The sequence below is a fragment of the Orbicella faveolata genome, unplaced genomic scaffold (genome assembly GCF_042242905.1).
Source record: "Orbicella faveolata isolate gen_17 unplaced genomic scaffold, um_ofav_v1 contig_47, whole genome shotgun sequence".
Lineage (NCBI taxonomy): Eukaryota > Metazoa > Cnidaria > Anthozoa > Scleractinia > Merulinidae > Orbicella > Orbicella faveolata.
The window spans coordinates 2,629,496-2,652,470 of NW_028301577.1; the positions used below are offsets into that span (position 1 = coordinate 2,629,496).

The following is a 22,975-nucleotide window of genomic DNA, read 5'->3' on the forward strand; positions in this document are numbered from 1 at the left end:
TAATGGTCTTGATCGGGGGTGCATGGAAGAGAAATAATTGAACTTCACTTATTCACTATTCCAAACCGTACATTTTTTCGAATTTTTTTTTTTTTTTCCAAAAAGTAGCTAATTCCGAAAGTAACGGTATTCCGGAAGTTTACGGTACCCTCATTTGCGTTCGGTCAACCTCACAACATTATCCCACAGGATTGTTATACGGAATCGAAACAGAGCAGAATCGACGCAGAAATCAAGATATTAAAAAAACAATAAGGGCCTCTTTATAAGGAGAGAGTGTTACACTAGAAGGCAGCTTACCCTAGCAAGCGGCCGGGTTACCCTAGCACTCACACATTTCCTCTTTTTTTCTTCGTCGTGTTTACAAGACAGCTAGGGTTACCTGGGTAGGCGGGTTATCCTATCTGCGTGCTAGGGTTACCCTGGCAGACGGGTTAACTTTTTCCCTTGTAAATACTCCAGGTAGGGTTAACCCGCCTCCCCGGGTTAACTTTCTAATTGTTTCCAGACCCTTTGACTGTAACCGCACATTACATGTAAGTTGTCGTAGGGTTACCCTACCTGTAAAATTTTTCTTGTAAACCCGGGCTATCTTTTGCCCTCCAGCTAGGGTTAACCCGCTTGCTAGTGTAACCTTCCCTCCGCGTAAACAGGCCCTAAGTAACAAAATGCTGCTTATGGTGTGGATCAAGTCTTGAAGGCGCACGTAAGACGTGAGTTTCCATTCCATATTGCAGAGCAGTTACCTGTTTTGAAAAATTCGTCCCTTCCCCGGCAACTTCTCCCTGCCCTCCACACCCTTCCCAGGTCTTCCTATGGAACGAGAAGACGGAAAGCTCAAATTGCGCAGCACACTACAGCTTTGCTTGGTTTTTACGCTTACTGAACAGGTTGTAGGTTTAAATACACTCGCAACTTGCAGGTGATCAAAGCAGTAAGTGCATATATCTCATTTCCTACACCCATCGGATGCAAAACAAAACCCAATCGGGAATTGGTTCAAGATTTCTTTAGGCACTTCTCACTGTTCACAAGCTGAATTTTCAGTGAGTTTACTTCATTTCCTGAAATATTCATTTGTGTTATTTTGTAATTTTGGGTTCAAATACCCCGCTTACGGCGACGACCCCCTACCGCCGGTCAGCGGATTAGCACCCCGATATTACATTCTTCATGTAGCTGGAATCAAACATATGGAAGAAACAGTTGTCAGCTTCAGTTGCCGACAGTGGTGAAGAGTTTCTGCAGACAACGATGGTAAGCCTTGAATTTTAATCTTCTCAAGGGTTGCTTAATTCTTTCAATCAAAAATCCATCGTTAATTCATCTGATCTGTTTTATTTCTTGTGGTTCTCTAACAGTCTGCGATCTTCAACTTCCAAAGTTTGCTCACAGTGGTTCTTTTGTTGATCTGTACATGTGCGTACATTCGCTCGATCTACCCAGCTCTCTTGGACAAGAACAAACACGGGTAAGAAACAGCAGCGTTCCGCAGTTTGATTCTGGTATTGTTTCTTTCCAGGCGGTTATTCGATAAAACGCTTTTGTATTATGAGTGGTTTTGTATGTGCTATGCTTTGATGACGTGGAACATCCGATGTACGATTTTGGAATTCGAAAACTGAGTTGGCTTATGGAAATTGAGTTTCTATTCACATTGTGACCTTCCTCATTGCGGTCAAGCTTTTTGGTTTCAATTGATGGCTCTTTGGTAGGAATTCATTTGTATGGGGCCTGGGGCTAATTTGATTATTGTTGAGACATGCTAGCAGCAACATAATCATGTTTGACCAGCTGTATTCAATCAACAGAAATCGATACTGGGAAATCAATTGACACAGTTGATATCAATTGAGGACTGCTATTCTTGTCTGTTGAAGCACCTTTCCCTATTAGACAGCGAGTTCTTGGCACAAGAAAAAGGTGGCTCTGAAGATGCATAAATTGATTGGCTAGTTTCTTGGAGTGAAATTTTCACTCATTTAAACTAATCATGACTAATAATTATTTTCTTTCTGAAATTATCACTGGATCTGACTAAAACCATTTGAATTCAAGAAGTTTGAAACTGGTTTACAGGGATAATTTTCAGTGAAATCCTCCTTGATATTGATTGTTGACTATTGGTTTATTGATTGACTATGCCTGGCCAGGTTGCTCGAAAGGTGGATAACATGCTATCCACGGGATAAATCACTATCCATCAGATAGTGTGGTTCTAAAACTTATCCACCAGATGGTGATTTAAGCAATTGAGCCACCTAGCCTCAAGCAATTGAGGCTAGGTGTTCTAACATCAAAGAATCTTGCGCTCTGATCTTTGTCGAGGCTGTTTTCTTCATTACTTGTTACCAAATGATTAAAGCCAGGCAAGTTTTATTTTCATGGATAACTGTTAGTCAAAGAGCTTCACTGGCCTTTGTATGGTTATTGTTTACTAGCCAACCCTGTCAGAAACAAGCCCTGTGCTTCGGTGTACCTGTCTCTTTTGTGACTAGTTGTCACATAAGGCCTCAAGCTCTGTTCTTGTCAGATATTGTTGTCCAGCATATCACATTGAACGGAATCAAATGAAGTTCCCCTCTTGAAGTGGACTGTTACTTGCAATATTTACTTCATGAAGACTGTACGTACAAGGTATTATTCAAATACTTGGTACATGTAGCTTTTTACTGATCCTTGATTTTTTTTTTTCTACTTTACAGTTTATTAGGAATTTTTTGGAAAGCAGCAAGAATAGGTATAAAGAATTCCTGCTTCATTTCTGATATAAGTTGTAGCAGAATTTTCAGTTCAATGAATGTATGAGACTTAACAAAAGTCTGTAAATGCTTTAGGAAGTTAGAGACTTTGTATGGAAATGGTTATGATATTGACAACAGTTCATTTGGATAACTTCCTTGATCCAATGTAGCATGAATTTGTCTGACAACTCTTTCTATTTATCAGTTTACATTTCAAACCATTTGCTCCATTTATTACACATTTTTGTTTTATCAGCTCATTATATTGCACATTTCTAGTTAATTTTTTGCATCTCTCCTAGGTGAAAGAAAAAGTCCTTATGTTGCTATTTGTTGTATAGCCATGGCTGCCAGTATTTTGTTTTGGCAATGAGATGATTTAATATACGAGTCCAGTAATGAAACTCAAGCAGGGAAAATAAACCAGACGGGGAGCAGACCAAGTGTCAGAAGAAATGGAGAAAATTATGGACAGTATAAATTTGTAGAGACTCAAGAAAATAATACAGGAACATTACTGTGTACTATGCATTGTGCAAGTTTGTAAAATAGCTGTGTAAATTTTGAAAAAAAAGCCCAACTAAGTTTCATTGTTGCTCAGAATTTACTATATCATGCATGTTGGCTTAAAAGTCACTGTGGAACTTCTTGAATTGCTTGTTACAGAAAGTGATTAACACCAATACCAAGAGTGAAGCATTAGCTAATTTAATCAGCTTGATTGTATCAGTGAGATTATGAAAGGAGTCTTCAATGTACATAGTACTTCCTAAAGAGTAGAATTTTAAAAGTCAGCCAAATAATCCTCTGGAAAGAAAAAATCGGCAAAACTCATCCTGACCAGTCACTAAGTTACCACCTTAAAACTAATAGTTACAGAGGTAAAATAATAACTAATAATAAAGATATCATAATTCTGTCTTGTTTGCATTTCATTTCAATACATCTTGTCTTGAATCAACATACTTTTATGCTGACAGATTAACAAAAAGATTTCTTGTTGTGGAGTGTAAAAATGTGCTAAGAACAAAAAAGTGGCACATGAAGGAATAGCATGTTACAAAACCTGTACAGAAAACATGATGAAGCCAAAGCTGGGAATTTTATATTTGCGTTTAGGACATTAAACTCACAGGAGAGAGGAAAAAAAAGAAAAAACTCTGGCAGATTAACTTGTTGGGACATTTAATTGAGAGGCATTCACTGATTCCTTGAAGAATCAATTACTTGTTATGATCCTGACCCATTTGTAGAGTGTACAATGATAACTCGGCTTGGAACAGGTGACAAATAACCCTTGAAAGTGCATAGATCTGCTGTTTTAGCTGTAAAGGATGACATAAAAAGCACACAGAGGTTGAGAACTTATATAGATACATTTTTATTCTAAAATTAAAACAGGTGGTTGTTTGTTAATTATGGTGAAAGAGAATACCATAATGTTTCAAAGTATCCATCCAAATACCAAACAATGACAATCATTTACCATTGACTACAACTTAAGTATTATTACAATTTGCCAATCACAAGTTAAGCTCCAATGAGTTATTTAAGAACAATTTATAGAAAATGATTATCTGAGAGGAAATAAACCCAACCAGTACGAAAAACGTTTATAAACTACTTTTCATGGAAAGCAATCCTTAAGTATGGTATGACGTGTAAAGAACTGTAAAACTAACATGGTCAACTTAACTAACTGACATCAGTTTTTCATGCATCTGTCCTGTTATTGAACATGAATTTTGTCATAACATTGTCTGGATCCACAGACTACTTTGACAATGTTAAGACGAAATTCACTGTCAATAATAGGACAGACGTATTAAAAACTGAGATCAATTTGTTGCTTAGGATAACAAATTGTCAAATTGTCCGCTCTCACTTGTTGACGCACCACATAAATTATAATTTCATGTGCCTGTCCACTTATTGACAATGAAAATTAGCCAATGACTGTGCAAGAATTTCTGCAGTTATCGTAAAAAAAAAGTGGTGTGATTTATACTCATGGTTACCGCATTCTTACTGGTTATAACTAAAAGTCCAAGATGAAAATGGTTTGTGTTACAATCCGAGCATTTGCAATACTGTATATTGACCACTAAAACTTGCATACCTTAGATAAATAAATGTTACTACTGATCTTGATGTTAAAGAATACTGTATGACTTTATGCAATCAGCAATAGAGATCAAAGAAAAGTTTGACAATATGAGATGGTAATGATCTATAGGGGAGCTTCTTATACAAAATCATTCAACCCAACTATGCAAGTGACCTTTGTTGGGCCATCTGCCCTTTTCTACAAATTGTGTAAAAAGAGTAGTTCATACAGCAGTTAATTATCAACAATCAAACTGGTTTTTTTTTAGCGCAACAATCTTGATCTCTGTCTTTTCTGGTCTCGCATCATGTCCTTGTACTGTTTCTCCATTTTTTCATCTATGATGAGACAACCACTTCTGTTGAGAAAACAACTTCCATTCCTTGAAACCAGTTCAGCTCTGTCTGCTTTTTGTACAAGTTCTCGAAGGTGCGGATGTTTTTCTGCACAACCTCCAACTGGTGTGTGATGTCTACAATCATTTTGGACTGAACCGTGTTCCCCAGGATCCCCCCATCATTTTGTGACATGGTACACAGCCTGGCAAACTCTTTTGCGATATTCTCTGGAGTCAGTTCCAATCCGGCATGACTCATAGTAGCTATGAGGCACTCAAATGCCATTGAGTCAACTTCCAACCACTTGGAGTTCTGTGCATCACTTTTTGGCAAAGGGCTGGTAAAGGTTAGACTTGGAAAACGACTCTTGATCACCTGAACTTTGTGTCTTGGTCGGAAACGACGTACCTGACGAGCTGGCTTGGTAGCCTTTGCCGCTTGAGCAGTGCCATATGGATTGCAACAGAGGTAACAGCGGCATCTGTGAGAGCAACCAGATGCATTTCTATAACAGGCACAACGTGTAAGATAGCCACCCTCTAGTGTCAGGCAGAACTGGGTGCGCTTCAGATTCTTTCCACTTCCCCTACCACAGCTACAAGAGAATGTCTGTTTCTGTATGTTTACACCCTCCTGGAAGCTCAAGACCATTTCACTGTCAAGAACCGATGGCTTGCTCTTGGGGGTGAGTGGTTCAGCACTGCTTGCATCATTGCCAGCTGAAACAGGTTCTGGGGTCATTCCTTCTGCATCTACTTCCAGTGATTCTTTATCCTCCCCATTGATTGCTTGATTAATGACATCCTCTGCTATGGTTTCTGTTACAACATCTGGTTCAGTGACAGCTTCAGCTGTACTTCCTTTGGCAATGCTTTTTGGAGATACTACCTCTGATGTTTCTCCAGCAGAAGCAATGGTTCCTTGAGACACCACCTCTGTTGTTTCTATAGTATTGGCAACATTTTCCTGAGATACCATCTCTGGTGTTTCGTTGGGACCCGTGGTAATCTGCTCATCCTGAGGATCTGGGTTTTGCAAACAAGCCTGCAGGTCCTCCTTGGTTTCTTGGTCAGTTGCTGGTAAAATTTCACCTGTTACAGCACTCTCTGTAATAGACTCCTCCATTGTCTCCTCATTCATACCTGCCTCACTGTAAGCCATTTCAAGGAGGTTTGCTGCAGCTTCTACTCCTTCATCGATATCATTTACTACTGCTGATGACTCCAATGAGGTTTCCCCTTCTGTTTCTTGCACTGATGCATCCATGGATTTGTCTTGGTCAGTTATATCAGCTGAAGAGACATCCATGGAATCATCATGTTGTGAAGCAACAGAATCATCAGCCTCTGCCTCAGTTTTGCCATCTTCATGGTTCTCTTCCTGTGAACCAGCTGTTTTGGGCTTCTTTCCTCTCTTCTTTGCTGGTTGATTGACCTTCAGCAATGCCATCTTCTCTCTGTATCGTTTCCTGCTATCTCTGCGCCTTGCCACGGGATCAGTCATCAGTTTTGGAAGCACAATGGAACTGCTAACATATGTGCCAACATCATAAAACCCTCCAAAGCCTGCTGCATTGTATGCGACATGTATGCAAGAACCAATAATGATGGTATCTGATGGTACAACTGGGACAATAGGAAAATGTTGAAGGGAAGTGAAGACAATGACTGGCACTTTTAAAACCTTTGCTGCTGCAATTGGCAGGAGATTTGACATTTCAGCTGAAAAAAAAGTAAAAATAATCTTAACTAATGTCTTCAGCAACTACAATGTGGGAAGACAAATGAACAGCACTTACTGCCTTTCTTGACAGGTTAAAGAGGAGCAGGACACCTGATGCAGGTCACAGGGCTTCCCTATCACCTACGTTTTCACTTTTTCTCCAAATTCAATCATGGCAAACCCAAGCAACCAAACTAATGTTTAACACTTTTTTGTCAAAATATGGCTATTGCAAATGTTTAGAGTGCTGTTTTTCAGCAGCTACTTCATTTTACTGACTCACAGTATATTAGTATAAATCTAATAGTGTTCTATAACGAATGCCATTCTCTGATTGGCTACACTACTCACAATCTATTCTGTGATAGATAGTGAGTAGCATAGCAGTGTGCTCTTGGTAACAAAATGACGGCTGCTTCTTGGCGTTTTCGAAGTGTCTGTGAAGAGGATTTAGATAAAGTTTTGAATGACTAGTAGATGACTAGTAGATTTTGGCTCTCGATTTCTATTGCATGATAGTTGACTTGGGCTGCAGCCTCGTCAGCTATTGTGCGATAGAAATCTCCAGTTCATAATCTAATTGGTTAATAGTTATTGATAATTATGGCTAATAATGATTAACAAACTACATTTAGGATTAACTGAATTATTGGATTGGCTAAAATAAGACGTTCATCGATTAACTTGACCTAACCCAGTTGCTGACTATTGCCATTCTAACAATCTTTCTGGCCACACACTGAACCATTTTTCTGTAATACCAATCAGTACATAAGATTTTCATGTGGTCATTGTCAATGATCAGCCACTGGTTGTGCTGAAACATAGTTTCTAGTGACTTTGATAGCTCCCTTATAGTTTAACCATTCCCCAGTGGTTGTTAGCATAACTGACTGGCTGAACAGCAGGTGAATGTGCAGTCTGATTGGTTACACAGGGGCCGTCTGACTATTTCAACAGATGGCACTGTCTGGTCAATCAATAATTATTTAATTTCACATTTTTGTTAAGTTCATGATATATTAATATTTTTGGTCATGGAATAAACCTTGGGTTATGCCAAGACAATTAGATTGCTTTATCTCTGTTTATGTTGATGTAGAAGGCATCCTTGAGCTTGCTGTCCGTCTAATAATTTTAAATAGTCTAGCCACAGGTAACCCTGCTTGCAAAATGAGCATCTGTAATGAGGTTTTGCAACATTTTGCCACTCTTTAAAATACAGTTGCAATGATTGACTCATACCTTTGAAGTATCCTCTTTTCCTGAATGCCTGAGCTTCTTCTGCAAAACTTATCATGTGTGAGACCAGAAGTTTGCTGTATTCTTCTTCACCTGCAAGCCACTCATCGCTGATCAACTGTCGCAGCACAGAAACATTTTCCTCTAGGCTGCTTCCTTCATCAGTGTGATATCCAATAGAGGCAAGGTGCTGTTTCACTGATTCAGTTTCTGGCAAATCACTTCTCAGAATGGAGTCAAGCCCTGAACTGACTGCAGTGAAAAATCCATCTGCTTCAGTGGTATCCTTCTTTACAGAGAAGACCATCAACTGATAATATCTCAGTGTTTCATTCAGCCTTGTTTCATGATTTGATCTGTCATCAATAGCACATTCATTTCGGCTGAATAGGATCAAAGAACATGCCATAAGATGCATTAGACGAGGATTGATGGACACTTCATGCACGGCCTGTGTCTTTAGGATCTCCCATACTGACAGCAAATTGGATGCTCTTGCAATAACTTTCTTCAGAGCAGCCTCACTTAAACAGGTTTCACTGCCTTTTCCTTGGATCTCTGCCTCTCTGTTTCCACCAAATGCATCAAGTATCAAGCACTGCAAAGCTAGAACATCAAAGGAGTAATTGGCAGAAGAGGAGTCATCATTTTCATGATCTTCAGCCTTGATAATCCCAAATCTTTCAGGACTTGGTGTGAACCCACTGACTTCCAGCGTTCCCCTGTACTTTGATATTGGCCGGACAAGGGCACCTTTGGGTAATGAATTTGCTCTCCTCTCGTTCCACACGTAGAGAAGTGTTGAAATAAGGGCTAAGGCCATGTCGGCATTTAGGAACTTCCTCTCCAAGACAGGCTTCAAAATGTTGTGCAGCTCATCAATATTTTCACTTCCTGGAGAGGCTGGGATTTCTGACAGACATCCTGATTCTATATGAGTTCTTAGCTGTACGATCTGTCTCTGTGCTGCCAGAGTTAACACCCGCTCATTCCCTTCAATGATGTCTTTCCAACCATCCACAAAGGCATCAAGGTTTTCAGAGATGACATCTGGTGGAGGTGTTGCTTCATTGCGGATGTCTCCCCTGTCTGTTGGGTAACGCAAGGCCAGGGCGAAGTCACGAACACAAGCTTTGGTCAGCGGATTCTCTTCTCTTTTCTTTGCAGGGATTTTCCTCACAACTCTGTGAACTGCTTTTGACAATTCAAGTTTGACTGGGACCTCTATGCCATATGTTGCATTAAATTGGTCTCTGGTTTCACAACATTCTGGCACAAGAACCATCTCCAGTTGTCTGCCTTGCCTCTCAAAACGTTGCTGCAGTCCTGCCAGGATGTCTTTCACATCATTTAGATCTTTTTCTTTGGTAAACTTCCAGGCTACCACCTGACCCTTTTCATTCATGACTGTGTACATGTTCTTAAAATGGGTGATCCATTTTCCAGCTGTCTCCAGTTTTTCACCGATTGTTGTCGCTACTTTAAAGTAGTATCCAGCAGTAATGCGTTTGGCTGGCCATTCACTCATTCTCTGTATGTAGAACTGCTCATTGCCTTCAAACATGTGCACTATGCTTGACATTGTTGTCTCCAAAGAAGGAACTTGGGAAGTCTTGAACTCAGGAAATGCTTCCACAGCTGACTGATTTTCTGGATTCTTTTCAAGATATGACTTGACTTCCGCATCAAACTTACATCTGCGTTCTTCATAAGCATCTCGGTGCCTTTGCATCAAAACCTCTTCAATCTCGTGAAAGGTCATACCAGCAAGCACACAAGAATGGACCCAGGTGGCTAACTCATGGGTAAAACCTGTTCTGTGTAACAGATAAAATGGGACTTGATATGATGAGGGAATGTTCTCCATGAGTCGTGGATCATGAGATATTATCTTGTGGCCTTTCTTGCAGGTATACAAGCGACTCACCAACAGTGTACAGCCATCACAGCAGTAAAGGGCCCTGGGAATATCCTGTGTTCCTCTAGAAGCCTTCCACCTTCCATAATTACCCTTGTTACTTGTGTGTGCCCTAAGCACACAGACTTCATTATCATGGATTTCATGAGGACAGGCTAACTCTGTCAGATTTGGAACTTGGTTTAAAGGATCCCAAAGAATAACTGCGGGTACAAGGAACTCAGCGGGTGTTGGAGGACCCAACCTCTCTCTTGGAACTGGAACTGGTGGGAGAATGGCTTCAGCAGGAAGTCCACCATCTGTTGCATCATACCTCTGCAGGAGTGACGTGAGGTAATCTGCTGTCTCAACATTCATTCCTTCCCTTTGCATCTTGGAGTGCACTGAAATATTAAAAAGCTGATTTCATACATGTACTTGAAGTAAATACATGTCTATTCCTTCCAAGACAAGTATATTGTTGGTAGGGTGCTATTCTGAGTGGAAGAGGGGTTGGTACAGGTGGGTGATGTGTTACCAGTAACTCTATACATGTGCTCTCAAAACACCAGAATTTTTTGGTTGAAACTTCAATTTACATCATCAAAGTAATGATAGTAGAGGGGGTTAAATGCATGGACAGCATTAAAATATGCATAAACCCCAAGATCACAGGGCTTTCCTAAGCTGAACTGAGATCCAATTAAACTAAGTGCTTTGATCTATTTAGACTTGACCCTCTGCAGGCACTTTTAAAACATTTTCGACCATTCTTAACCACGTGAAACCGCACACCTATAAACTAGAACCAGTAAAATATCTCAGCCGCGCTTGATTTTAAGAAACGCGCAAAACGGCTGAAAAACTGATATCTTCTAGCTTCGCTAGCGCTTTTAATCAAGACGCAAATATATCTCAACACAGATAGGAGAAAAGCTTTCCATTGACATAATTTCAAACCATCGACAACAAGCCGCAACTAAAGTTCTGAAATTTTCCATATTCCTGGCGGCAACAGCCACAATGAAAGGAAAATTTAGCATTAATTCGTTGGCTCCATGACAAATCTACTTAGCTAATAACTACTTTCTCATCCGGCGACGCAAAAGCTTCCCAATAGCTACAAAATAAACGTGTAGGCAGATGAAACAGCGGACATGAAGCACTTGCCACGTGCGAAAAACTGAACCACTTTCATGAGGCCTACATGTTGGCTAGTTTGCATATCGGTTAACAACTTTTTTTCCACTTTTGCTCTCTCTTCACGAAAATGCCCGCACAAATCGATGAAAGATACTGATAAATGTTATTTTTTCCCATTTAAGAAGGGAACGGACCTTACCTTAAGGTTATTTTTCACAAAATTGATCTGCTTATGGCGGAAACATCACGACTCCATGTGAAGCGTGAACGAAAGTTGCTCAAGGGGCGGATGCCAAGCAGGAGCGGCTGCTATGTCTCCAAATAATCACAAGTGCATAGCTATAACACTAACCTTTGCCATGTCATCCAGATGGGATTTAAAATCATTTCTAAGATAGCAGTTGCTTTAAGCATAGTTTTAGTAATAGTAGTTCTACTGGAATTTGCGTTGCTGAATTTATACGTAAAAGAAACAGATGCGAACTTTTCCACGGGAGCACACCCAGAAAGTACACCGGAAAATAGTATCGATGGAGTTGTCAACCTTGTCACGAAAGACCCAAGGAATATCATGGCAACTTCATCACGAAAAGAAACAGGAGTCGAGTGGGACGAAGTCAAAACGGACGAGACAAAAAGGTAACTGTTTCAGTTAGCAATCAAGGAAGCTAGCTAGTCTGACACTTTAATTCTCGATTTTGGATTTCACTCCTGTTAGGTATTAAAGTTGTCGACAAAACAGAAACAAAATTACCTTTATTTTTCTATCGAGTAAAGTAGGTTTTGTTTTCTTTCACTGAAACATCTCAACTTATATAGAAACATATGAAGGATAAAACAACAACCTTTATTATTCTTGTTTGTACTACCCGAGGGTACACCCAAGGGTATAAATGGGAGAACCAGTAAACTGTCAAGGCAACCATGGTAGCTAAAATTATATGGGGTGTGGGGATCTTACTAAACAGGCACTCCGAGGAAGTTGCTTTGTGTTTTGGAAACCAGAGTTTACAAGCCATGTAAGCTTGTAGTCAGATGTAAACTTTCTATTCATCCAGTCTGAGGTAGGTTATTGAAAATAATGTACAGAAAAAGACCTATCATCCATTGAACTGGTTAAGGTCTTCTTTATCTTATGAAAAGACATTTGGTATTCTCTCCACAGAACATTCACACCAAACCCTGTTGTTCACGTAAGTGCTGTGGTATGTGGAGAGCGATCAATGGAAGCTGCAACGATGCTCAAGTCCACATCATTGCTCACGAATAGAACAGTTCAGTTTCACATTGTTGCCGAGGATCACCTTCATGGTGAACTCAAAGACATATTCAGTGAATGGCAGACTGTTCAATCTGGACAAGTCAGGTTCAAACTGTACTCTTTGCACTTTCCTCCTGGAGAAAATGCTGGGGAGTGGAAACGACTTTTCAAGCCATGTGCAGCACAGAGACTTTTTCTTTTAGTGAGTATACTGCCAATGCACATGCCATACAAATTCCTAATTGAGATACTGGTGTAAAAAGAGATACTGTAAAAAGTGAAAATGGCCAGCTGTTTTGTCACATTCATTTTAAAGTTAAACTAGCTTGCAGTAAAGGCTTATATTATGCAGGGGAATCTTTTCAAGTTTAAACTCATCCATATTAATTTGTTTAATCATGAGCTTGGGAAAGGCGCATAAGGGATTGTGGAGCTGGTCGAGAAAAGAGTCTCAAGGTGAGCATGCAGGTATCCATGATAACCCAGCAAAGGGGAGGGCCAGAGGTGAGGGAGCAAAGGCACACTACAAGCACAGTTGACAATCAAAGCAACTAGATTTCCTTACAAAGCTGGAAAGGAAACCACGTAAGCCCTGCAAAACCCTGTATGACTCACCCCTAAGAGCTTGGGCTGTTGATCAGCATTAGCTTGATTCAAGCTTAGCCTAAATTTTATTCGATTAAATTAAAATTGCATTTCATTATTTTAGCTGTATATAAAAATGGCACTAACAATGTTTCCCAATGAGCCTCCAATGCAAAATGGAATACTTAATGTTGTGCATTTTTATCTACAATCTTGAAATTACTGACTTACCGGTGCTGGACAAGTAATCAACTACAGCTAGATTTTTAAGTAACTGTAGCATTAATTTTTTTAATCCCTACAGGATGTACTAGATTCTGTTGACAGCATTCTGTACTTGGACACAGATGTTCTTTTGCTCAGACCAGTGGAAGATCTTTGGAACCATTTTAAACATTTTGATTCTGCGCAGCTTGCTTCCATGGCACCTGAGCATGAGGAGGCAGCTCTGTCATGGTATCCGAGATTTGCACGTCATCCATTTTTTGGAAAAACTGGAGTGAACTCTGGTGTAATGCTCATGAATTTAACAAGAATGCGAGCATCTGATTGGACAGAGAAAATCCTTGAAGCATACCATAAATACAAACTCAGCATAACTTGGGGAGATCAAGACTTGTTGAATGTTGTTTTTCATGATAATCCTGGTAATTCATGTCTTTATTTCTGGTCACATTTAATAATAATAATAATAATAATAATAATAATAATAATAATAATAATAATAATAATAATAATAACAACAATAACAATAATTAATGTTAATAATTAACAAAATTTGTTAATAACTTTATATTTTTTCATGATGCTTGGAAAGACACCATGTTGAAAAAGAAAACACAAAATTTACAGTTGGCCTAATTTGTGTCTGGTGTAAGTTTTGCTGGCTGCAACAAGAAACTCATAGTTGCTACATACAGTGTGAGTCATGTCTGTATTATCAGCCAGAAAAGACCTAAGTTTTTAAATTTACATTTAAATAAATAAATTTTCAACCAGAAGCTACCCAGAGGTTTGGTTTGAGAACACTTGCCAACTGCATGAATTCAACATTTTAGTTTAAATCTGTACTCAATTAAATTGTGATTTTGAGGTACTCTCTATGACACTAACAGTGTTATAAGCAATGACATGAGGATTATTTCAGGATATGTACTTGTAAGAGGGTCAAGCAACCACAAGAATTCAAAACCCAAAATTTATTGTGTGATTTCTTCTAGGTGAGCAGTGTCATTCACTCTTAAGCAGTTATCGTAGCAATATAATGTGATGTCTGAACTGCTTAGGTGCAGGAATATTTTCATGTACCAGGGCCTTACAAAGTTCAATGTCTTCTTCAGGGTTGTTGTACACTTACACTTGTGAGTGGAACTACCGTCCAGACCACTGTATATACGGAAATAACTGTGGCCCTGCCAAGGACAATGGCATTTCAGTGATCCACGGAAACAGAGGAGTATACCACAACACCAAAGAGCCATTCTTCAAAGCTATCTACACAACCATTAGCAACTTTAAACCTGGTGATGACAAGAAATTACTAGCGAAGAGTTTGGAAGAAAATCTCCATGCTGTTTCTGACACCTATTGTTTGTCCATGGCTGCAAGTGTACTAAAATATCCAAAACTGTTTTCAGTGTAGACGATTTTTTCTTTTTACTACAGTTCAAAACTGGTATCACCTTTTAGCACAAAATTCATAGACACACTTTTTTAATTTCTATCAGGGAAGTAGCTCTAAACGTTGGTAATCAAGCAAAACAACAGCACATGTGGTACACATTATGGATGTAACTATTTGTAACTGAGAGATTAATTTCATTGACTGAAAGAGGGCTGTCGCTAGCTCCAATTTCACAAACTTGTGTTTTAGACATAAACAGGGAATAGGTGGGGGAGGCAAAAACATGAGGAAGACGGGGGCTGTCATACCATTCCCGCTTTTCCTTCCCCTATCTCCCATTTTACATTTGCTATGCAGGTTACAGTTTCCCTGAAAACAAATACTTGTTAGTAATTTTGAAGGTATAAAAGGCCAGAAAAGCCAGCTGGGCTTGGTTATGAGCCACTGTAAGTTAGGTTTCTCTCAGCTACATTTCTGATGGGGGGTACATTTGTATGTACATGTCGGTAACAATTTATCATCTTGATGTATACACAGGACATGATCATTTTAGGCAACAGTTCTTTTATTTGAAAGTGAAGAATGATCATCGCAGTTAATTTTCCAATTTAAGCAATCGGAAAGAAGAAGCCTGAAAAAATCAGGGCTTCAACGGGATTCGAACCCGTGACCTCTGCGATACCGGTATCGCGGAGGTCACGGGTTCGAATCCCGTTATTTATGACCCAGTGTAATGTAATATATAATATTATCAAGAAGTTGTTATTTATAGGCTTTGATTGTGGTGGAAAAAACAGACTGATGCACAGTAACTTTTAAAGAAACTGTCAAAGAAAAAAGCTCAGATAAAAGATTAAACCAATGTTAGCTAGAAAACAAAATCATATTAAAATTCTAATATTTATCACCATTTTCTAGTAAATTCTCAAGGGGCCTACACAGGCTACCTCCTGGATAGAGGTTTTTCTGACATAAGTGAAATAAAATGAGGAACCCTCTGACATGCTCTAGAGTGAAGGAAAAAGACGAACCTTCTGATGTTGTCTAGAGTGAAGGGAGATGACAGCCCCTGAGAATTGGGTTGATTTCAATGCAAGATTAAGGAACGTTATTATCTTATTACTATTATTATGGTGATAAAAATGTTTGGAAATTTATATGATCAAATTTAAAAGGAAAGCAGGGCTTTCTAAAACATACTCAGAATTTGTTGTTTTTACAAACCACATACATGCATGATAGGTAGGAAATTTGTTGAAATATTTTATTGTCAAGTTTCATCACATTACAATGCCTTTAGCTGTAATGGTTGAGATAAGTGACTACAAATTCCCACACAACCAAAGGAATAAATAAAGACATGAAATTTGCCACAAAGAAACAAAAATTTCCTCACAATCATTGGTTCTAAACTAGCATTCAGGTATACATTTACTGAACTCTGAAAAAATTATGAACTTTTCACTCAAATTTGAAATGACACATCTATTCACTGGCCACTAGGACTAATGCATACGAGACTTGGAGCATTAAATAAGTTTAGCTAGTCAACTGGTTTTCACGGGCAAGCAAAACTATTTGACCTGAAGTTCTTTATGATAAAACTTTCCGCTAGATGGTCAAACCAGCCACTTGAAATCATCCTCATAGCCAGTCAATTTACCCAGTGCCCAGCCCTTAATGAAACCCCTGAGATTGGAGTAAAGAAACCTTCTTTGCAGGGAAGGGTTGCATGGCTTGTTCTTTTCTCATTATGAGAAAGTGATGTCACATGTAACATGTACATCACATCTTGCATTGTAGAATAGTATTTAAGACATTGGACAGATAAATCATTAAAAGAAAAGCAAAACATGTCAACTGTGGTGGTTTCAATTTTATACTACCTTAGTTTAAATAACATTTGCAAGTGAAGAGCATTCCTAAAAACTCACCTAATGTATTCAATGCATTTTTTTCATTTCATTTATTTGCATGTATAAAAGAGACAAATTAACTTAAATGAAACACACAAGATGCCCACCATTTTCAATGTCAGACATATTTTTCAAACTTAGCTTACATTGAAAAGTAGATTTATTTTTGTGAGATTTACGCATACATGTTATCACCCAAATGACTTACACCTTAAGGATGGTCCTTCTCAAGCTATCTTTACTGAACTGTTGTGACCTAAAAGTTTATTTTAGTATCTCTGGAGTTGTTTGCATGATGCTAGCAGACAGGTCAGACATTAAATTCAGTTTCATGTACTTAAGTAGCAGTCAGGATTTTACTTGAAAGACCTTTGTTCTCCCATTTATGGCTCAGCTGCCAAAATCAAAGCACTTAGCGGCAGAAAATTCCTGCCAGCTATGCAGGCAAAGTTTTCAAAATTGCAAAGTTGCTTTCATGAACACTGTCACATTTATTTTGGAAATCCACTATGACTTAATAAAGTTATGTCCTACGTTGTGCCACATTTGACACACCAATTTCCTTGTCAAATCTCTTTGCTGTCAACTTGTATTAACTCTGGATCTGTGAAACTCTTTCCATTTGACAAATTGTCTCTATGCCGTAGAGTTTTTCTGGCCATGTTAAGGGCTCCTTCTTGTGTCTCATTTCCTCCAATGAATCCACTAGCATGAACAAATATACACCCCTTGATTCCACTCAGTGCACTGAGTGCTTCATCTCTTACACCACGCCATTCTTCTAACAAGCTAAGTCTGAGGAAGGGAAACAACAAACTTGTTGAAAAGTTGACTTCCAAAAGAGTGCTTATTATGCACATAAAATATTTATTAATCCTTAAAGTTTCTTTCAAAATGTATCTTGCATTACAAAAGAGTCAAGCGACAAACATTAAAATAAAATTTATTCTCTCTTGCACTTACCTGTTTTCAAAGGCATCAGGACGAACGGAGACACACTAAAACAAGAAAATTAAGTATACAAAATAAATATTTCTTGTTGGCATACTCAAGGTTGTCAAAAGTAGCTAGCTACATGCGAAAGTCACCGTGATAATTGTATTTACTTCATATGATATGCCCAGTTACTCAGCCAGGCTATTCTACTGATTTTTTAAAACAAGATGGCAAAATCAATCACCCACTCCGACAAAACTCAGTGACAACCCTGACTTATTTTAAATAATGCACAGTAACATCCTGAGCGATGTGCCGGTACTTCATTATATACGATATAGGCATGGGTCTTGAGCTGAATTAGTTTGAATTGGGGTGATGATTATTCTTCTTGGGCCATAACTCATGGATAGTAAATATATAAACTTAAATTAAAGTTCACCTGTACTCTCCACTTGTTGTTTTGGTCTGAATATATGACAAACTTAATAGGCACTTCAATTTTCAAGTCCTTCTCCAGTTCAAACAAATGTTCTTTCCAAGGACAACCACCACCCTCAAGCTCAATAATCTCTCCACTTGGATCGACCTTAGACAAAAAAAAATCCAAGTCAAGGATGTACAAAAGGCTGAAAACTTTCTTTTGAGCCACTAGTTAAGCAAGAAAAAACTTCCATTTTTTGCACAAAGTCTGTTGTTTTGCCTATAATAATTAATGAAATCCTCTCAGTACAATGAACTTGTCATGATTTTACTATTAGTTATTCAGACAAATTTCACACATTGTGATCACTGCATAGCACTCATGCAAGACTTACCTCTTTCCTTTTGATTATCGCAGCCTCCACCAAACTTCTTGCTGGAAGCCAGGAGTCACGGTAATAACAAATTCTATTAAGCAGCTCTTCTCCAACTAAATTCACAGCCTTTTTAAACTGTGTCTGTAGTGAAAAATTAATAATAACATCAAAAATTGAAGAATTTAAATGTACATGTACAGTATTTCAAACTGTCAGGGATTTCAAATTTTTAAAAATTTTGGAAATGTTACATTGAGGAAACTATGTCAAATTAATCAGGCTTGTAAAAGCTCGTAAAAATTACTGCCTACTTATATGATCTTGGCTGGCTACCACCTCTGCTGGGTTATTCATCTGATTCTTTAGAAAAAGATGACTCACAGTAACTTCTGTGTTTACGCTAAATAATTTTTGTTCACATAGCCTACATCGTTTAAAGTGAACCAAAACCTTAACTTGCTAGCTAATGAGGGGTCTGTAACTCAGGGTCCATATCCTGAAAAACTACTTGACATAATATTAGCCAAAACTATTCTAAGATTCAGGATTCCAGACTTCTGAAATGTTTGAGAAAAAAAATAGCTCATTTATTATTTAGTTTGGCAATAATTTTTATGTGTTGAGACTATCAAAAATGAACCTCAGCATCTGGATTTGGATCATTCCACCGTGGATTCAGCCGAGACACACGAGAGCTGAGGTTTGTAGTTATGCTGTACCTGGCAACAAAAAAAAAAGCCATATTAAAAAAAATTAACTACTGCTCAGTTTATTCAGCATTGGCAAAAAGCGACATGTTAGGATGCTATAGGGCAGTTGTAGACTGTATACCCCCTACAAATGGGATGACAGCCCAAACCCATTCAACCACAGGTTACTTCCAGGCTACAAGGGCCCCACCACCCCCTATATACCCCTGTCTCCACCCCCCTATAGGTCTCTCAGTAAGTGTAGTAAAACCCTAGACTGGTCAATCACTGCCTCAATCATACACAAATAGCAAGTAGTTCACATACCGTGGTTCCTCATCACTTTGACTGATTCCATTGTCAATAGCGTCAATTTCCTGAATAAAATTTTCATAAATTTTGTTGTAAATTTTATTGGTGACATCGTCGTCTTCTTTGGTCTTAAGGACTTGTGAGATCACCCGATGTCCAAAATGGAGGTAAATGAGCCCTGCACTGCTGAGCTTTGTCACCCATGGCTTGCCTGGACTGAGTGTCTTCATGCATCCTGTAAAGCTCCTAGTAGGAAAATAAAAGAATGAACACTGAAGAAACTACCCATTACATGATCAAGAGAGTGAATAGAACATTATTTGCACCTACTGTAGGGGATATGCACTGGAAGGGAAACTCCAGTGGAAATTAGTTTTGATTTGAACACAATAAGTCATACCAAGCCAAGGACTTTAACCCCTTACAGCTATGACAATCATCCCTACCCTCTCACGTTTTTGGAGGGTCCCCCACCTGGCCTGAGGAACAAAGTTTGACCAGGGTAAGGGATTAACATTTGTAGCTTGGTACCAGTTAGGCTCTTCAGATCGATAATGATCACAATGAGAGTTATACCTCTATCTAAGAATATCAAACAAGAAGAAATATGGCAGGAACACCTTCAGTCCCTTTTAGGCCAGGGGTGAGAATGAATTTGAGCTAAGCCTATAAAACAAGATTCTGGTATCTTTAAGGTGTTAGTTTTCAAAATTTGTGATGGATACCACTATCAATTTTAAATGGATGCCTATATGAAGTGTTAAGAAAAAACATTTTAATCATACAGTTCAAAGAGTGATCAACAGGTAACTCTTAAAAACATCCACACAAAGGAAGGCAATATGCAGGTCATGCAACTAAAGCAAATCACCAGGAAGGGGAAATTTTACTTCAAATTTTTTCAGTCTCTCTATCTCTTCAATGACTGACAGTTTCACATCTACATACCGTTGATGATGGTCATAACGATGTTTATCGGCTTCATAAACACCACCAACATCGACAACAATATCACACTTTGCCAGCTCCTCTTGATTTCTAGTCCGCACAATATCAGCAAGTCTGTATTCTGGTAGCTGTTTCAGCATAAAGCATGCTAAGGCTTCATCGCAGTGGAAAGTTCCATTGTGTGTACCTATCTTTGGGGAAATTAATGCCTTCTTTGCTTCTGGAGTGTCACTATCATTTTTCAGTTCTAACTCTGCCATAACAGCAAACCAGCTAGACCCTGCACAATATCCTAAACAAACCATTAATAAACACTAATTATTGAACAATATAGGATTAATAGGCAGATACTTAAGCAGGGAGCATCACTTCACAGGACTAGGTAGCTCCCAAATAAAAGTTGACTGGTTAACCCCAGTACTTTCTTGAATAAATAACTTGAAAGGTAAGACTTGAGCTACATAATTTATTGTACATGCATGTAACTCTGAGCCAATGTTCGTAATCTTATGCTGTGTTCACATTAAAGCCGAAACATGATTAGAGTACACATGTTTCAAGGAAGCATGTTTCGCCTAAACATGCTTGTCATTGCATTGTTCACATCAGATGTCAGTTTCATGGTTGTATAATTTATGCTGTTTCATGGTACTCACATAAATTTTTTACACATATCCGGATATTTTTTAATCCGCAACTTTTTCTTTCCGGATACAGTTTCTGTCCACATGCATCCAGCAAATTCGGCAGCGAATCCAGATAATTTTGAATCTGCTTTCCAGAGTGGAAAAATAAATCCGATGACGTGTGGACAGCGAATCTGGATATTTTCAAATCCGATGACGTAGCAAAATCATGTCCAGTCTCTTACAGAACAATAAATCAATATAGCGGCACAACGTGTAGGCCTAGTTTCTCTAGAGTGAATCCAGATACCATGAGATGTGTGTGGACAGGCGAATTCAATTTGAATACTCTACGCATGCACGGAGAAATTTTTGAATCCGGAAAGAAAAAGTTGTGGATTAAAAAATATCCAGATACGTGTGGACGGGGCCTAAGTTTTGTGGCACTGTTCTCCCAATTATTCTGCTTTCTACCCATCACCGATAATTGCCGTTGTATTTCTTCATTGGCCCATATTTCAACTAGACATTTGCCCTCATAAAATTATAACCCCAATTTTGGTTCTTTTGGACACTCGCCTCCTCTCCGCATCCATCCACCATTTTGAACGTGTTGGGTCTGATCATGATTGAATCATTCTCAGAATAATCATGTTTCAACCATGATTCGTGCAATCCACTTTCTGATCCTGGGGAGGGGGGGAAAGGTACTTCCAGAAAAATTGAGTGGGGGTGTGCGGCCCACTTCCCAAAACCCTTACCCTATTTATGACCAAAATCAGCTAAAATCTATACCCTATTTATGACCAAAACGGCCGAAAAACCATAGCCTTTAGGTCCGCACATACCTATATAGCCCATATAAGGGAGTACCCCCCACCCCCGGGGGTCTGATGTGAACACTTTGCGTAAAAAAACACGTTTCATTCGTGATCAGACTAATCATGTTTCGGCCTAGTGTCAGCACAGCTTTAGAAATACATGTGACAACCAGCAGTATAACTTCATATTTAATTCAGCATTGCTGGGTCTCTTTTATGTTAGCAAGAGTTCCATAATTTTCAGAAAAGTTTACGACGTCTACTGATGCAGATCAAACAGATCAGACAGATTTCCTCTTTTCAAGCTTAAGACAATTTATTCATGCATGTTATGAATTCCCGGCATTTGCCCTCTGCTCACTATGGTAAAACGAAGTCAGATGTAAGCTTAGGTAATATTTCCTTCCCCTGCGTCACAACGAAAGATCAAATTTTTTTACCACGATTGATGAATCGAAACCCACTGCATACGTAACACGTGCTCTATTTTCTGCATGTACTAGCTCCAGACTGTCTCACAAAAAAGGTCCAAAAACGGATTCATTATGTTTTATGAATCGTTCGAACCTTTCGTCTGAGCCTAATATCCTCGCTGAACGTTTCAAAATAATTCACAAAAGAGAACTTACCTCTACAGAAGAACTCTCTCAACCCCCTGCGGACTCCACTGTGTAACACGCGCGAAAAGAACGCCGTGGTGACTCTAGATCCCGGCTCTAGATATCAAATACGTGCGTCGTCAACCATCGAACGTACGAGACAAAGTATAACCTTGTAGGGTAGGGTGAGGTTACTTTGTCATCAAAGCCTAGCCCGAGAAGGAAACCAGTTAAGGCGGTGGTTAACATGAAGGCCATATTTTTGCTGGGTATTATGGTTTGAATGCAAATATCTCGTTCACGTTTCAAGCAGTGAAAAATCTCTCTGCTCATTTCACATAGCTACGTTTTGGGCTGTTTTGTAAATTTTTTGGTAATTTTTGGGTATATTTCGGGACAAATAGTTTTTCTCAAAGGATTAGTAAAATTTATGGAAATAGGAAATTTTGAAGATTTGATGTTGTTTTAAAATTAGAATTTGAAGTTAGAAATTGGTAGACGTACACCAAACAGTTGCCCACCAACCTGGGGTGCCCTTTTGGGGGCAATCAACTGTCAGGTGGTGTTCCAAACCCCTTTTTATCCTTTTAATCCCTCTTTAAACTTCCTAAAATTTGACTTAAATTCATGTGTACCCCCGCCTTAAGAAGAGCGAAGCCTTCCTG

General features: G+C 38.8%; 4 protein-coding genes across 4 annotated transcripts; 2 read left to right on the plus strand and 2 right to left on the minus strand.

The window, feature by feature from the left end:
• The first annotated feature begins 1,151 nt into the window (after window positions 1–1,151).
• Window positions 1,152–3,663, plus strand: LOC149096767 (protein kish-A). Its single transcript, XM_089279297.1, has 4 exons — window positions 1,152–1,257; window positions 1,362–1,471; window positions 2,706–2,740; window positions 3,047–3,663. The coding sequence occupies exons 1-4, from the start codon at window positions 1,255–1,257 to the stop codon at window positions 3,115–3,117; spliced, it is 219 nt and encodes a 72-aa protein (XP_089135423.1). The 5' UTR covers window positions 1,152–1,254; the 3' UTR covers window positions 3,118–3,663.
• A 438-nt stretch (window positions 3,664–4,101) lies between these two features.
• Window positions 4,102–11,467, minus strand: LOC110059976 (uncharacterized). The gene is made up of 3 exons (XM_020766697.2): window positions 11,393–11,467; window positions 8,157–10,454; window positions 4,102–6,910 (listed from the first exon to the last, which is right to left on the minus strand). Exons 2-3 carry the CDS (start codon window positions 10,441–10,443, stop codon window positions 5,190–5,192), a joined length of 4,008 nt encoding a protein of 1,335 aa, XP_020622356.2. The 5' UTR covers window positions 10,444–10,454; window positions 11,393–11,467; the 3' UTR covers window positions 4,102–5,189.
• Window positions 11,468–11,473: 6 nt separating this feature from the next.
• LOC110059979 (glucoside xylosyltransferase 1-like) lies at window positions 11,474–16,523 on the plus strand. The gene is made up of 4 exons (XM_020766699.2): window positions 11,474–11,832; window positions 12,359–12,656; window positions 13,344–13,686; window positions 14,380–16,523. The coding sequence occupies exons 1-4, from the start codon at window positions 11,564–11,566 to the stop codon at window positions 14,679–14,681; spliced, it is 1,212 nt and encodes a 403-aa protein (XP_020622358.2). The 5' UTR covers window positions 11,474–11,563; the 3' UTR covers window positions 14,682–16,523.
• Window positions 15,914–22,486, minus strand: LOC110060048 (MYG1 exonuclease-like). The gene is made up of 8 exons (XM_020766795.2): window positions 22,341–22,486; window positions 20,265–20,556; window positions 19,332–19,562; window positions 18,956–19,034; window positions 18,334–18,456; window positions 17,958–18,104; window positions 17,543–17,577; window positions 15,914–17,374 (listed from the first exon to the last, which is right to left on the minus strand). The coding sequence occupies exons 2-8, from the start codon at window positions 20,522–20,524 to the stop codon at window positions 17,146–17,148; spliced, it is 1,104 nt and encodes a 367-aa protein (XP_020622454.1). The 5' UTR covers window positions 20,525–20,556; window positions 22,341–22,486; the 3' UTR covers window positions 15,914–17,145.
• Window positions 22,487–22,975: the final 489 nt, after the last annotated feature.